We start from the raw sequence: 13,615 nt of genomic DNA, 5'->3' as shown, positions 1-13,615 counted from the left end.
ACTGCTCCAAATGATACCAGATTAGCAGGCCTTTATTTGATGCTTAAAAGGAAATGGCTCTGACAGGACAGATCCATTTATGTGGTAGCAAAGAATGATGATTAACTGATTTATCAGGGAAAACAGGTAGAGAAAATCAGCAATTATCTCATTAGAGGAGGCAAGATACCAGTTTTGCAAGTTTTCATGGGTAGTAGAGGAGAATACAAGAAGTATTTGGCATTGGCATCCTGCTAGTTGAAGGTAGGACAGCACAGATAGTCTGACAGGCACAGCATGTTTGTTTCAAGTTACAGTTGATGTTCCTTTGAGAGAAAATGGCTTTACTTCTGATATTGGAAGGCAACTGCACAAGCCTGCCTGGCTGGAATCACTTTTTATATGATGCTCTCTAACTTGGTGTTTGCTTTCCTCAGAGGAAAAGGAGACAGGACCTCTCCTCTTGCTGAGCTCACAAGACTGCACAAATGCTATGGAATGCACTCGTTTCAGAGTTGTGAAATCTGGGGCACAGGAAACTACAGTATTCAAAATGGGAAAAGAAAATCCTGGCTTTGGATTTTAATCTGTATTCATTGTGTTGAAGTTACAACTAGAAATCTGGAGTCTTTTGCATAACTGGGGCACAGAACAGTTAACTTGGGACAAATTATTTTCATTTCAGTCACTTAATATTCCCCTAGTTTGTTATCTACAAACTGTCAGTAACTATCTGTCATCCCTCCCTCTGCCTTGTCCTTGGGTTCTTTAAAAGTACAGAGCCCTGTCTTATTCTGGCAGGACCTTGTTTATTTTAGCTGTGAGGCAGCTCTTAAAACTCTTAAACAGGCCACATTGCTCTTGTATTTTAACTTGTTAAAAGTGCATGTACAGGACCACTAGTACAAACATCTGCAAAACTCCGTATTTTTTATAAATTCTTAAAAAAAAGCTGAATGCAAAATCCAGCTTTTCTGAACTGAAACAGGCCTGATTACAAGCCAGCTCATAAGAACAGCTGAACTGAGTCAGACTAAATATCTACATATTGTAGCATCTTGTCTCCTGCTGTGGTCAAAATAAGTTGCTGAAGATGAGCAAGTTGAGCATTGCAGTGGAGTGTTCTTTAAATATTCTGACAGCAGTTTATGTTCTTTCATGTTTAACAGCCATCAGTTAACTCTTTGTTGTTCATTTACCTTCTGAATTTGTTATGTTCCAAGGGAATGATGATTCACACTCACATCTTGTGAAGAATTGCCATCTCTTACTTGTTTTGGGCTTATTTGCTGCTAGATTCATTTGATGCTGCTGGTTTTTACTGTGGAGGAAATAACAACTGGTCTATTTCCAGTCACACTTTGCAAGCTGCTCCAGGTTTGATTAACATCTGGCACAGCTCCTTATCAGGGAAAGTCTTAGTCTACTTTATTGCCATCTGTATAAATTATTCCTAGGCCACTGATTATCCTCATCTGTCTTCTGAGTGATAACAGTAAGTCTTGTTTAAGATTCAGAGGAAGGCAAGGACCAGTACTTCTTGTGCAGGACTGCCTGCAAAAAGTTAATGAAATAGGTTTGTATCTGACTGTCTTTGGCTTCTCATTCAGTTTGCTTTTGAAGGATGTTGGCCTCAATGTGAGACAGCTTGGAATTCTAATAGATGGAAAGCTTGAGCAGCGATGATCAGCAAAGAGTTTTAGATTTTTACCTATCGTTCATTACCTGTGTTATCCAGTTTTCCCTCCAAAATACAGACATAACATTTTACTCTTTTCACCCAGCCCCTTTGGAACTTTTCATGAGGCTTGACTCTACCAGAATGGATGAACTCCACAATAAAAAGCTGAAGTCATGGGACAACACATTGTGACACAAAGACAAAATGCCAAGCTAAGGTGTTTTCATTTTACTGGGCTCATTGGCACAGATAATGTCGCTGCTGACTAGGAACGATGTCTGTGTGGGTTTGGTGTAAGAGCACTGTTGCATAGCTGATAGAAACTGAAAATTAATTTGGGATACTATAAACCTTTCCATACAGCTCCTGGCAGCAGGCTCTCTTCTCTCTGCTGTGAGGCAGCAACTCTCTTCTAGAAAGGCATGTTGTAAATAGGGCTGTGGCTCAGCTGCAAAACAGGGGGCTTTATTTCCCAGTAACTGACACCACCCAAATTCTTCTCCTTTTACCTTTACTAAAGTCTCTGCAGCTGAAAAAGATCTATTGTCTCTGAAACAAACGCACAATCTCTGGCTTCTAACTTGTTTTGAATTTTTTACTATTATATGGCTACTGTGATCATCTAGTCTGACTTCCTGCCTACCAGAGTCTATAAACATCCTGTAAATAGCTTCAAGTCTGATAGCTGTGATTAAATTGGAATGTGGTTAGAAAATTCCTATGAAGTAGGGAATATTTCAAGACAGGCTGTGCACTACAGCCTTAAGTGGGTATTGCTGCTACTGCTGCAGATTGACAAGTGCCCACAGGCTGAATACCTGGGAGCAGAGCACCTTCCATGGAGCTCACTTTCTAATTGCACCTAGGATGATATCCTGCAACTGGCCTTAAAAATGTAGCATGTTCAGGAGGAGGAAAAAAAGAGAAATGCCCATTACAGGCACCTTCCTGTCCATAGCAGTGTCAATTCCTGATACAGTTTTTCAGACCTCTTTCTTTAGAAGTGTTGCTGTAGGAAATCCAATTAGATGGGAATTGCTCTGTTGTTTCTAGGGCACCTGTTACTCAAACATCTTGGAAAAGTCTGAAGTAGCTCAAAGATACGTCATCATTTCCTTTATCAACTACAAGGAAAATCAGTTGGAAAAGGATATGCATGAAGTTTGTATCCTAGTCCTGAACCTTAATTACACAACTGTCCTTCCTCTCTGCATGCAGTGCTGAGCCACATTATTCCTACACTGGGCTGCAAGAGCCTAAAGCAAGGACAGGAGTTTTGGGTCAAGTGTTAAAGAGCAAGAAGCCTTGATTAACAGACCCCTCATTAATAATAACACCAGCATGGGCTGCAGCAGCACTGACCTTTTTTTTTTTTTTTAAACCAGAGAGAACAGCATCCAGACACATCCTTTGAGTCAGAACACAAGCAAACAGTACAGGAGAGTGAAAATCTACTGTTGGCTTCTGTGAAGCTGCCCAGTTTTTCTGCTTGCTAAATATGACAGCTGCCAAACAAAATAATTCCTGTGTGTCTCCTTTATCAGACTTTGGATTTTCTAGGAGAGATTCACAGTCTTAACTGCAGCCATTCTACTGACAAAGGCAGTATTTATATACTCTTGCAGATACTCTAAACCAAACACACAAATCTCCTACTAGTTTATTAGTTTTTAGCAGTTCATAAATAGGAAACCTCATTAAGAGCTCCTGAATCATAATTCAGCAGTGTTCTCTAAAGAGCTTTCAGTCTGTTACACTGAAATTACTGAACTAAGCATCTCAAGCAGCATGTCAGCTTATTGAGATCTTCTGGTGTTATATGGATTGTCTTGTAATGACAATTAAAAGATAGTGTATGTATTGACCTTTTGTCCAAAAATGTAACTTATCAGAGAATTTAAGTTTTCTCTAAACTTTGTAGGATTTATATTTATGACAAAGACTGCTTTCCCCTAATCCAAATAGATGGGTTTATTAAACTTCTTTATCATTACTAAATTATAACAGAATGTATATTTTGCTGGAACTGAAACTTGTGTTACAAGAGCAGATAAAGGACTGATCCAACTGGTTGATAAAAAGGGAAGCAAATGCATCCATGTTCAAAGATTACTCTTCAGAATGCCTGTGAGCTCCCTTCTCCCATTTTTAAATACATATTCCACGTCTGTAGTGAATTAATACATGAACTCTTGCACATTGCTTGCAACAACAATAAATGGTCTGGATCCCCGGAAGATCCAAAGGTGATGTGTATGTCAGTCCTCAAAAAAAGGATAGTCCTTGTGATTTTTGCATCTAGAAAAAGAGAAGCATGATTAACATTGTAAGGGTATAGTTTTAAGGAAAAGCTTTTTTCCCCTGGTAAAAGAACTGAAACTGAACTACACTAAGAACATGTGTGTCTGTCTAGTGTACCCAGGGCAGTGGAAGTGCATGCTCTGTAACCTTTGCATGTATCAGTGACCTGCTTCTCAAAGGCTAATGTATTCTTTGCACAGCTGAAATTGCCAAAGTTCCCTGAGATATTAAACCTCTCTCTTGGGACCTCCCAAGCCCACAGTATGCTGTTAGGCAAGTGGGTAACCTGGGAAAACTGAGTAAAATGCAGATCTTGGTGAGTCCTGTATCTAACCATTCTGTTATCCAGGCACTGCCTTAATAACGTTGGCAGGAGTACATAGGCCCAGCTCTTCCCTTCAAAAAAAAACCTTACAACTCTCATTCTTAAAATGGAGTTTATTTACTCTGACTGTCCCTTATGTAAAGGAGCCAAAGAAAACCAGGGGAAAAAGTGCTGCTTATTTATTTTGGAATTTCCAGCTGATTTGGATTTTCAGACAGCAGTTTAATATGCATCCAGTACAGGGCATCTTAAGAACATTGTGCCTGCAGAAGTCCCAGTGTTCCCAACCTGTACAGGACAGGCAGTGCTCTAATAAACCCAAGTGTGAGATTCCAGCAGAGGTGACCAGGTGTTGGCTAAGGCTCCCTCTCTGTTTAGAGGATATCCAATCCTGACAAAGCTTGCATGAGGATAAAGCCACTCACTCGCTTAATGCACAGATGCGATAGCGCTTCTTGAAACCAAGGAGGGTCTCCACCTCCTCTTCAGTCAGTTCAAAGTCAAACACCTGCAGCAAGGTCCCAAACAGCTGTGTTACTGCAGTTTGCAATGAGACAAGAAAGTCTACTTGCAGAAAAGAGTACCAAAAGCAGGCTGAAGCACTAGGAGGTGTGCAACGGGCACCCATGTGGGGAGAGCAATGAATAAATGTGTAAGGTTACAGTGCTGGTTGGGTCTGCCTGCATTGTAATTGTATCACAACGTGGAAGAGTTCAGCTCTTACCTGATGTGTTCAAAGCAAGACTTGGCTCCTTACTTTCAAAGTGACTTTTTGCATTCATAAAGTATTAACCTAAGTGGTATCTGACAAGGGTTTTGCTGGTTCGAAGTTTGACGGGGGTAGTTTGTACCCCTGGCAGAGTGGGGGTTTTCTCCTGTGTAGTTTAATACCATTAATGACTCTGTAAGGTATCATCTTACCTTAAAATTTTCTTCAATATGCTGTGGAGTGACAGATTTGGGAATTACACTCACGTTTCTTTGAATCTGGAGCCGGATAAGCACCTGCAGGAGCACACAGGGAATTTACAGATGAGAAGCGCTGCCTGTCTTCTGAAAGCTGAAAACTAAAGGTGCCTGCATGGTTACACAGAGCAGCTCTACTGGTAATCAGAGAGGGCTCACAGAGGAGAAGCACCACCTCAACCCTTCCTAATTACGCCATGAGCTCATTAAATCCTTATCCATCTCTGAAGCTGAGATGACAACATGGGCGTGCATTGAGCAAGAGTTCAGGAGTGGCAGGGATGCTGTGTGGAGGGGCAGCCAGTGTGCCAGTTAAAGCCCAAAGCCACTGGCAATCTTCCATCCATCACTAAAACTAAGGTAGAAAGGATATTTTTCTAAAGCATTAAACTGTGTACAAGACACAGCTGGAACTCCATCTTATTATTCCATAATACCTCTGTAAATAGTTACTTTAGCACAGGTGGGAAAAATACATGTCAGCAGGGGAAATAACTCTGACCAGTATTAACCTGAGCTGCTGTTTTGTTGTGCTTGAGAGCAATTTCCTTAATTTGAGGATCATCAAAAAGGGAAATATGGTCTGGCTTGGACCTGTGAAAGTAAAAACCAGATTTCAGCAGTTGAATGCCCCGTTGTCTTCTCCCTCAAGCCCTGTGTGATAAGAATATTATTTAAAGGATTAAAAAGCATCATCTTGCACCCTTTAATTTAACATCTTGTTACTTTAGTTCCTTCATTCTCTTCTTGTATAACAAGTAAGCACATGAGAAGAGGCCTGTAGTTTCTAGTAAAAACAGGTCACTGTAACACATTTCTGTCCAGCCTGGGATCAGGCTGGGGATTTCTTTGATCTGGATCCCAAGAATTTCATCTTGTCCTTCACAAGCACAGCTGCTCTGGCAAATGCCCTGTCCTGGGTCAGAGAAAGCCATGAAGATGGGAGTAAAAGCAAAATTTCTGCAACTTACCCATTTAAAAACTTAATCCCTTTGTCTCAGCAGGACTGCAAAGTTGCTATTTTCGTAAGCATCTGCTGCTTTGGGTTTTTGTTTGGTTTGTTGTGGGTGGGGTTTTTTTTAGTTCAGAAATTCTCCTACATGTTTAATAAGCTCACCAAAGCTCAGTCAAGAATTCTTATCTCTGCTTTCATCAGTCAACTGATCCTTTTTCTTCGAAATACGAAACTGTAGTAGCAGCATGGGTATGAATTAGTGGACTGAATATCACAGTAAGTGTGAGGTTTCTGTGGGTGTGATTTTTAATGAATTAGGAAATCTTTTTCTGATTACAGTAATCATTCTCTGAGGTTTCATCCACATCCTAAGACTGGTTTACTGCATTGACTCCAATCTACATCTAAGAAGGAAAACTCACAAAACATTCTTACCCTGGCCAGTTGGGTGCTCCAAGGGGACAGTATGCAGTGACAGAGATCCCTTTGGATTGGCAAAACTTAATCAGCTCTTCCTGAGGAAGATAGGGGTGGCTCTCAATCTCAAAAAAATAAAATAAAAAAATTAGGTTTCATCTCTCAGCAGCAGAAGGTGCTTCAAGGTTTAGCATCACTGTGGTGACCTACCAAGTGCCACGTCAGCTGACGTGAAAAGGTGGTTCTCTTTGCAGGTATGGGGTTTTTAAGGGACTTTGAAGAGGTGTTCCATCCAGTGCAACACCCAGACAGGTGTGATGTCAGTACTGAGGAGCTGGAGGACAATTTACCTGGTTATTTGCAGGTTTGTGTCTTAAACCTGGTTTGCTCAGGAGCCGATCGATCTGTTCGCAGTTGAAGTTGGAGACTCCAATAGCCTTCACCATTCCCACATCCACGAGCTCTTCCATAGCCTAGAAACACCACAGAGTCGGAATTCCTATTGAATTAAGTTCTTTCATCTTTATCTTCAGTGGTAAAAATCTTCCTGGCTGGGGTCCTCTTGTGCTGTGCTATTAGAAGAGTGTGTGAACTCACATCATGTGTAACCATACAGATGACTAACAGCAATATTCACACAAGTACTACACCGTTATGATTTCAGATGAAAGAGATTCTTTTAGGGTAATTCCTCAGCTAGCCAAATACTCATCCCATAATAAAAAGTACCTTATTTGGAACAGAGCAGCTCAACAAGGAGCTGTTACGAGACAGCTCGAACAGGATGGATACTGATCATCAACACTGATTAATTTCCCAAGAGAGATGTGCCCTTTAGCAGCTGGATTACAGCATAAGCAGCACTGTGTTCCCCCTCCGTCACCTATTTTCTTTCACACTAATGAGCAATAAAACAGCCAGACAGCCCTAATTAGATTGCCACCTCCAGCAGAAAAGAAACAGGGGAAAAATAATCTACTACCAGCCTTTAGAGCAGAAGACACCCTTCTTCCAAAGCAGAAATAATTCTCATTTGAAGTTGCTGTCATAAGCAGCAACCTGAAACATCCACCTTTACAAAAATGTGCCTTATTCTTCATCTCACAGAAGGCAAAAAGCATCAGTGAATTTTTCTGACTCTGGTGAGTCTCTTGTCTGCTTTTGGCCTGGCTGTGCTGAGCACCTGGTGGGAGTGGAAGGGAAAGGAAGCCCAAAGCATCGGCCAAGCAGGAATTTGAATTCACACCCAAGTCTGGTCTCCCACACAGCCTGTGCTGCACACAGAGCTTAGCAAAGGACTTTGGCCAAGTTCCACCACCTTCTAGAGATGGAAATTTGGGTGCTCTGGTACATTGGCAAAGGCACGTTGGCTTTCCTGGGGTCTGGACAGCTAAGGTGCAATTAGAGATGAGCATAGCTTCAATTAAAGCCACCAAAAATTGCCCAGAGAGTTGGGGTAGGGACTAGAGCGACAGCATTTGCTGGCTCAAGCCACTGCAGGGTACACACACAGTCAAAGATTTCCTCTTGTCATGCCAACCCAGCCAGTTTAGTAAGCAGTGGATATAAAAATACCTAAATTTTGGCACAGTGACACAAAAAGGAGCCCAAGGACACAGAGAAATCAGCAATCTCAAATAGTTCATGTCAGAAATTCTCTCAGAACAATTCCCACAGTGGAAAGCTTAGAGTTTTCAGGCTGTTATTTCAAACTAGCAAGATATTTTTGGCCTGTAGATGAATGTACCTCCCACGTATCCAGAAAATGTGTATCGCTGGGAATGATCATGCCGTTTCCATCTGCAGGAAATAGCTCCTCTCCTGCCTATCAGCACGAAAGAAAAGCAACATTAAGGTCAGCTGAATTATAAGTACTTAAAGAAATCACTTAGAAATTGGGGCAAGCAAGTGGAGCTGGAGACTGAGCTGGATATCCTGACTTTTGTTTGTGGTGGGGTGAGACATGGCCTCACAAGTAATCTGTACCAACAGAGTCATCTTCAAGAAAATCTGCCTCTTGAGACTCTGTCCTGCAGGCAGAGGAAGGGCAGGCACTTCTGTGTGCCTCAGTCGGGTTGGGAGAAGGCCAGGGAGGTGACATGATGGGGAAACAAGGATTTACTTAACCTGGAGGTAGAGAAGAGAAAAATCAGAACTAAGTAAATCACAACTGTTTGATTCTGGATAAGGAAATGGCAGCCAAACCCCACACTGTAAGAGGAATGTGATCTGGAAGGTAATTTGGTCCATGACTTGGAAATGCTGTGCAGGGTAAAATAAGGTGGTTTTTGTACTACAAGAGCTAGTTTAAGCAGCCATGACCTTACCTTTCTTCCTGAGGTCTTAATGAGGGTTACCAACACTCCTCGTTGGAGAGGAGTAAAGACATGTCTGGTCCCAAAGGCAAAAGGGGCAGAGTCCTGACAGATGGAACCCAGGAGTTAAAGTCACAATACCTTGAATCCCATGGGAGAGTGCATCAGGTAGAGATCCAAATAATCCAGCTGGAGGGCAGCAAGTGTTTTCTGGCACACCTCCTTCACCAGGGATCTCTCATGGAAGGTGGACCACAGCTGTGGGGGAACACATAGCCTGGGAGCTGCTCTCCTGCCCTTGCAGTGGCAGAGCATCCCTGGCAGGGAAATGCAGGGCACAGACACAGAGGCAGCTCAGGATGTGGCACATCTTCTCGTCTTGAGGAAGTGCCACTTGTGTGCACCTGATTTTATTTGTGGTACGGTCAAGTAAGTAAAATGAGAATGAGATACTCTGAAATTCCAACAATTATCACAAAGAAAATAAGTGAACCTGGTGAAAATCGACCCGCCAGCTTCCAGCAGATAGAAGTTACTTGATTTTTCCTACCATTGTTGCTGGGGGAAAAAACAAAACAAAGCATAACATACAGGAGTTGACAGGCTGAGGCCGGCGGCACAGCGGGAGTGACCACGAATACAATAGCCCTGCTTCCTATCCCAGAGGCCACCGAGAGCACGGCCTCAGTTCCTGTCTCCATGGCTGACAATGGATATGGACTACAAAAAAACCCCTCTCAAACCAAGCCTTTTGTTTCTCAAGGCTTGACCTATTCCTTCCCCCTGCCACCATCCACAAATGCTTTGCCCTGACAGAGAGGGGTTAATTCCCCGACCAGCTTCATCCCGTGGCACTTTCCATGTCGGGACCTTGTCTCTCCTCCCGAGAGCTGGCCGCCCGTGAGACACATTATCCAGGGACACACCTTGCTGACAATAAAGAGCTCTTCTCGCCTCACGACGCCCTCCTCAAGTTTCTGCCGCAGCGCGTCCCCGATCTCGCTCTCGTTCTGGTACATGTAGGCACAGTCAAAGTGGCGGTACCCAACATCGATGGCAAACTTCACCGCGCCTCTTGCTGCTCCCTGGAGAGACTGAAACCAGAAGAGAAGCCAGTGATTTGCTAAATAGCAGATTAAGAAGTTTGCTGTTCTCCAAATCTGGCGTCTTTAAGCCCCCAAATAACGAGGTATTCCAGTCTGGATCTGGCTTTCATTAGTTTTGTGAAATCAAGTGGCCGAGGGAGTCACTGATGAGGTGCCTGAGATGATCTGCCCTTTTCTAAGGATTGGAAGTTCACCTTGGGACACGAGGCTATCTTGAAATAAGTTCTAATTTCCCCAGAAATTAAACGCAACCTCAGTGTGGCATGCTGGTGACATGAGGAAACCAATCGCGTCTGGAATGCGTGCTGGGCCTGCACAAAAACAATCCAGCTCTTGTTGACACAGGACAGGGAGGTGAGGGGACTCAAAACACTACAGACAGTGCCACCTCCCGGGTAAAATACATATTTGGTACTTAATAGCAAAATAAATCACTTCAGATATTTGGCTTGGAGACACTGAAGAGCTCTTTGATGACTGAATCCAGAAAAAGGCACTCCAAACAGAAACATGATTCAAAACCATGACCACCTCCCACGTACTTTTTTATTTTAAATTATATCACTTCTCCAAGTTTTTCCAGTCAAAGGGTGTTTAGTTGGTTCACCTAAATTAACAACAACAAAAACATAGAAAATGCAGCAATTTTTTCCCCCAAAAGGCTATGCACAACTAAATAGCCAGCTGCAAGTTTTACAGTAAGTTTTCTTTTTTTTAGCCCCTTTCCCCATCCCATCCCTTCCTACAGGTGAGCCTCCCAGGGCAGCAGGGGGAAGGAGGCACGGGGAAGCAGGCTAGCAGTGGCCAAATGCTGGCATTTTGGAGCACCTCACCTCTGGGTGCTGCTGCAGCTTGGGAAAGCTGCCACACAGGAGCGACTGGGAGCACTTTTGAGGGGAGGAGTCAGTGGAGTGCAAAGGCAGCAACACACCCTGAGGTTACATAAAACTCTGTCATGTGAGATGTTTCTCAGAAAAAATAATCCATTGTTTCATTTCACAAGGTGCTCACCGAGCAGGGCTTCGAGTCAGAGCTGCTGGGTAACGCCGAGGCTGCTGTGGGAACCTTGAAATCAAATAGCTTTAATGAAATAATCACCATGGGCTTGGGCCCTGTTTTCATTACATAACAGAAGACATTTTTTGTGGTGGCAGGGATCATGTGCCCAAAATTTTCCTTCTACTTAGTCCTAACCAGTTTCTATCAGCAACTTGGCACATTCCTTCAGAGAGCTCCCCCACCACAGTGCTGTGCCCTAAGAGGCCCCCCACAAGCCACACTTTGGTCTTTAAAGCCAACTTCAGCTACCTCAGCCTTCTTAGTGTCCTTTGTCATCATAAAGACTGAAAGGGTCAAACAAACTCACTCCCCTTTGTGCACATAAAGTTAAATGCTGATTAGCATCAGCTGACCCAAAAATATGGCAAGAATTTCAGATATTTTTATGGTGACTGGCAAAGTGTTTCATGGAGTTGGGAAGTTGGGGTTTGATATATTTTGTTTCCAGTCTCAGATCCAGGGGAAAATCTACTTTTCTTATCATTTTATCTTTCTTAAGAAGATCAGTTTCTTAAAATTTTCAGCTCATTTCCTGACTCCTTTTACATTTAAAATTCAGTATCTTCTTGAACTTACTCTCTTACCGAAAATCCATTAGGTAACATTTGCAGGTAAAGAACCACCCAAACTATAGTCCTGCAAAGTGCTGCATACTCATCTGCTGCCATAAAAATAAAGTGATCCTCAGTCTCTAAGGAATTATTGTAAATTCCCATTTCCAGATCCACTTATTGCCCCTAAAGTTCCTGTATCTACACACACTCATCAAGGATGACACCTACATGACATGCTGGGATATTAATCCCCAGTGCCAAAAGCAAAACAAAGCAAAACAAAACTACAAAGAAAAACAAGCTGGGCATAACTTTTTACTTTTGTAGTATGTAATTTTTTTCCATAGCTAAGAAAAATCTTGTACCTACTCACTACCTCCACTCACTCTAAAGATTTCCTGAAGGCCAGGAATAAATACCTGCATTACCTGGAGTATTTCGAAAGGAAACATCACACAGAGGATTTGCTGCATTCTCCTGACCCGAAGAGGAGATTGGTGAAAAAAATACACCACAATTCCCAGCAATTTTCTGGTGTCACCTGCCTGACCAGAGGTCCCCAGCTCCAGCAGGTACCTGCCAGGTCCCCAGTCCCAGGATGGGCATCCTCCCACGAGTGGGCAGCTCCAGGTAAGTGGCCATACAGAGTCTCCTCCCAGCACCACAGGCAAGGAGAGGCTGTGGTCTCTTGCAGAACCTTTTAAATCAGCTTTGCTCCTCCCTCCTGCCTGCTGACTGGCTGCAGACGAGGTGAATACAGGCAGAAGTGCTGTAATAAGAGGAGGCCGGGATTTTGGTTTATCTCACCCTTCAAAGAGCTTAAAAACTGATTGCAGGCTCCTCATGGATTTATTGAGTGGGCTCATCGTGGCAATTTTGCATTGGCTGAGGTTACAGGTTTTTGGATACCCCATGGTCTGCTTGTCTGCAGGAAAAGTGCTATCTGGGGAGTTGGCACATGCCCCAAGAACCATTTCTCCTCTCACCTGTCCTGAACACATCACCAGAAGGCACCACAAAGCTGTTTGTCTCAGGAGGAAGCATAAACCTGTCCACAGCAGGAATCATTGTTAAAAAAATTCCCAATATGGCTTCATCTGCATCAGGCACCCAGGTTTTTATATTTCTGTATTTATATATATATATATATATATATATATATATATATACATATTTGATCTCAAGGCTCCCCATGGCTTTTCCTCTCAGCCACTGTATGATGAGTGGTTACCCAGTTCGGAAGAACCCTTTTAATTTTATTTCTGAGGTCAAAAAGACCAGGCCTGTTGGCCTGAATTCTGCAATGAAAGCAGGGTTTAACCAGCACTTGTAGTGCCCAGGGCTGCTGTGTGGATATTTCATTCCCTTACATGGTTTTTCTCCTTATTTGTGACAAAAGGAGAGATCTTTGATGACTCTCTGAATCATTGTCACATCCCTGTCCTTCACTGATTTTGTAAATTACATATTGACATTTTAGCAATTATACCTCTGTGAGACATGCATTATATGTATTTATTTCTTTTTTCTGGTTTTCTGTGTGGTTCTTGAAGGTGGGGAATATAATGAATCTGAGGAAGAGTCTGGCAGAGATGAAGCAGAGAATGTGTAATTTGCTACTGCATGGTAATCCTAAACCAAACAAAAAAAAGGGAAACAAGGACTTACCAGGATCTACTATAATCTCTCCACACACAACCCCTTGGCTTTATCTGGCTTCACAAGGCCCTTGCTATTGGTGCTGGGCTTCATTTGCACAGTGACTCAAACACAGGACAAATAATGCCCACTCCTTCGTGGTGGTTCTTTGGTAGAAAAGCGTTTTTGGCAGAAACGCCGGGAGCTGTTTTATGCCAGCAGCCCCAGCTGAGGACTCCACGTGCCCACCACGCTCTGTGTTATGCCCAGTCAGCAGCACACCAGCCCTGAACCCCGGGCTCCAGGCTGGAAGGGGGCT

At 43.0% G+C, this 13,615-nt stretch overlaps 1 protein-coding gene across 1 annotated transcript; it reads right to left on the bottom strand.

The window, feature by feature from the left end:
• Nucleotides 1–3,918: 3,918 nt before the first annotated feature.
• Nucleotides 3,919–12,300, bottom strand: LOC309572513 (aldo-keto reductase family 1 member B1-like; the record flags this gene model as incomplete). Its single annotated transcript, XM_082280850.1, has 10 exons — nt 3,919–3,958; nt 4,712–4,794; nt 5,208–5,291; nt 5,765–5,846; nt 6,643–6,749; nt 6,975–7,097; nt 8,372–8,449; nt 9,081–9,197; nt 9,866–10,033; nt 12,235–12,300. The coding sequence occupies 10 exons, from the start codon at nt 12,298–12,300 to the stop codon at nt 3,919–3,921; spliced, it is 948 nt and encodes a 315-aa protein (XP_082136976.1).
• Between the last annotated feature and the right edge of the window lie 1,315 nt (nt 12,301–13,615).

This window comes from Coloeus monedula (assembly GCF_965178545.1).
Source record: "Coloeus monedula genome assembly, chromosome: 4".
NCBI lineage: Eukaryota > Metazoa > Chordata > Aves > Passeriformes > Corvidae > Coloeus > Coloeus monedula.
This window is presented reverse-complemented; position numbering and strand designations above follow the sequence as displayed.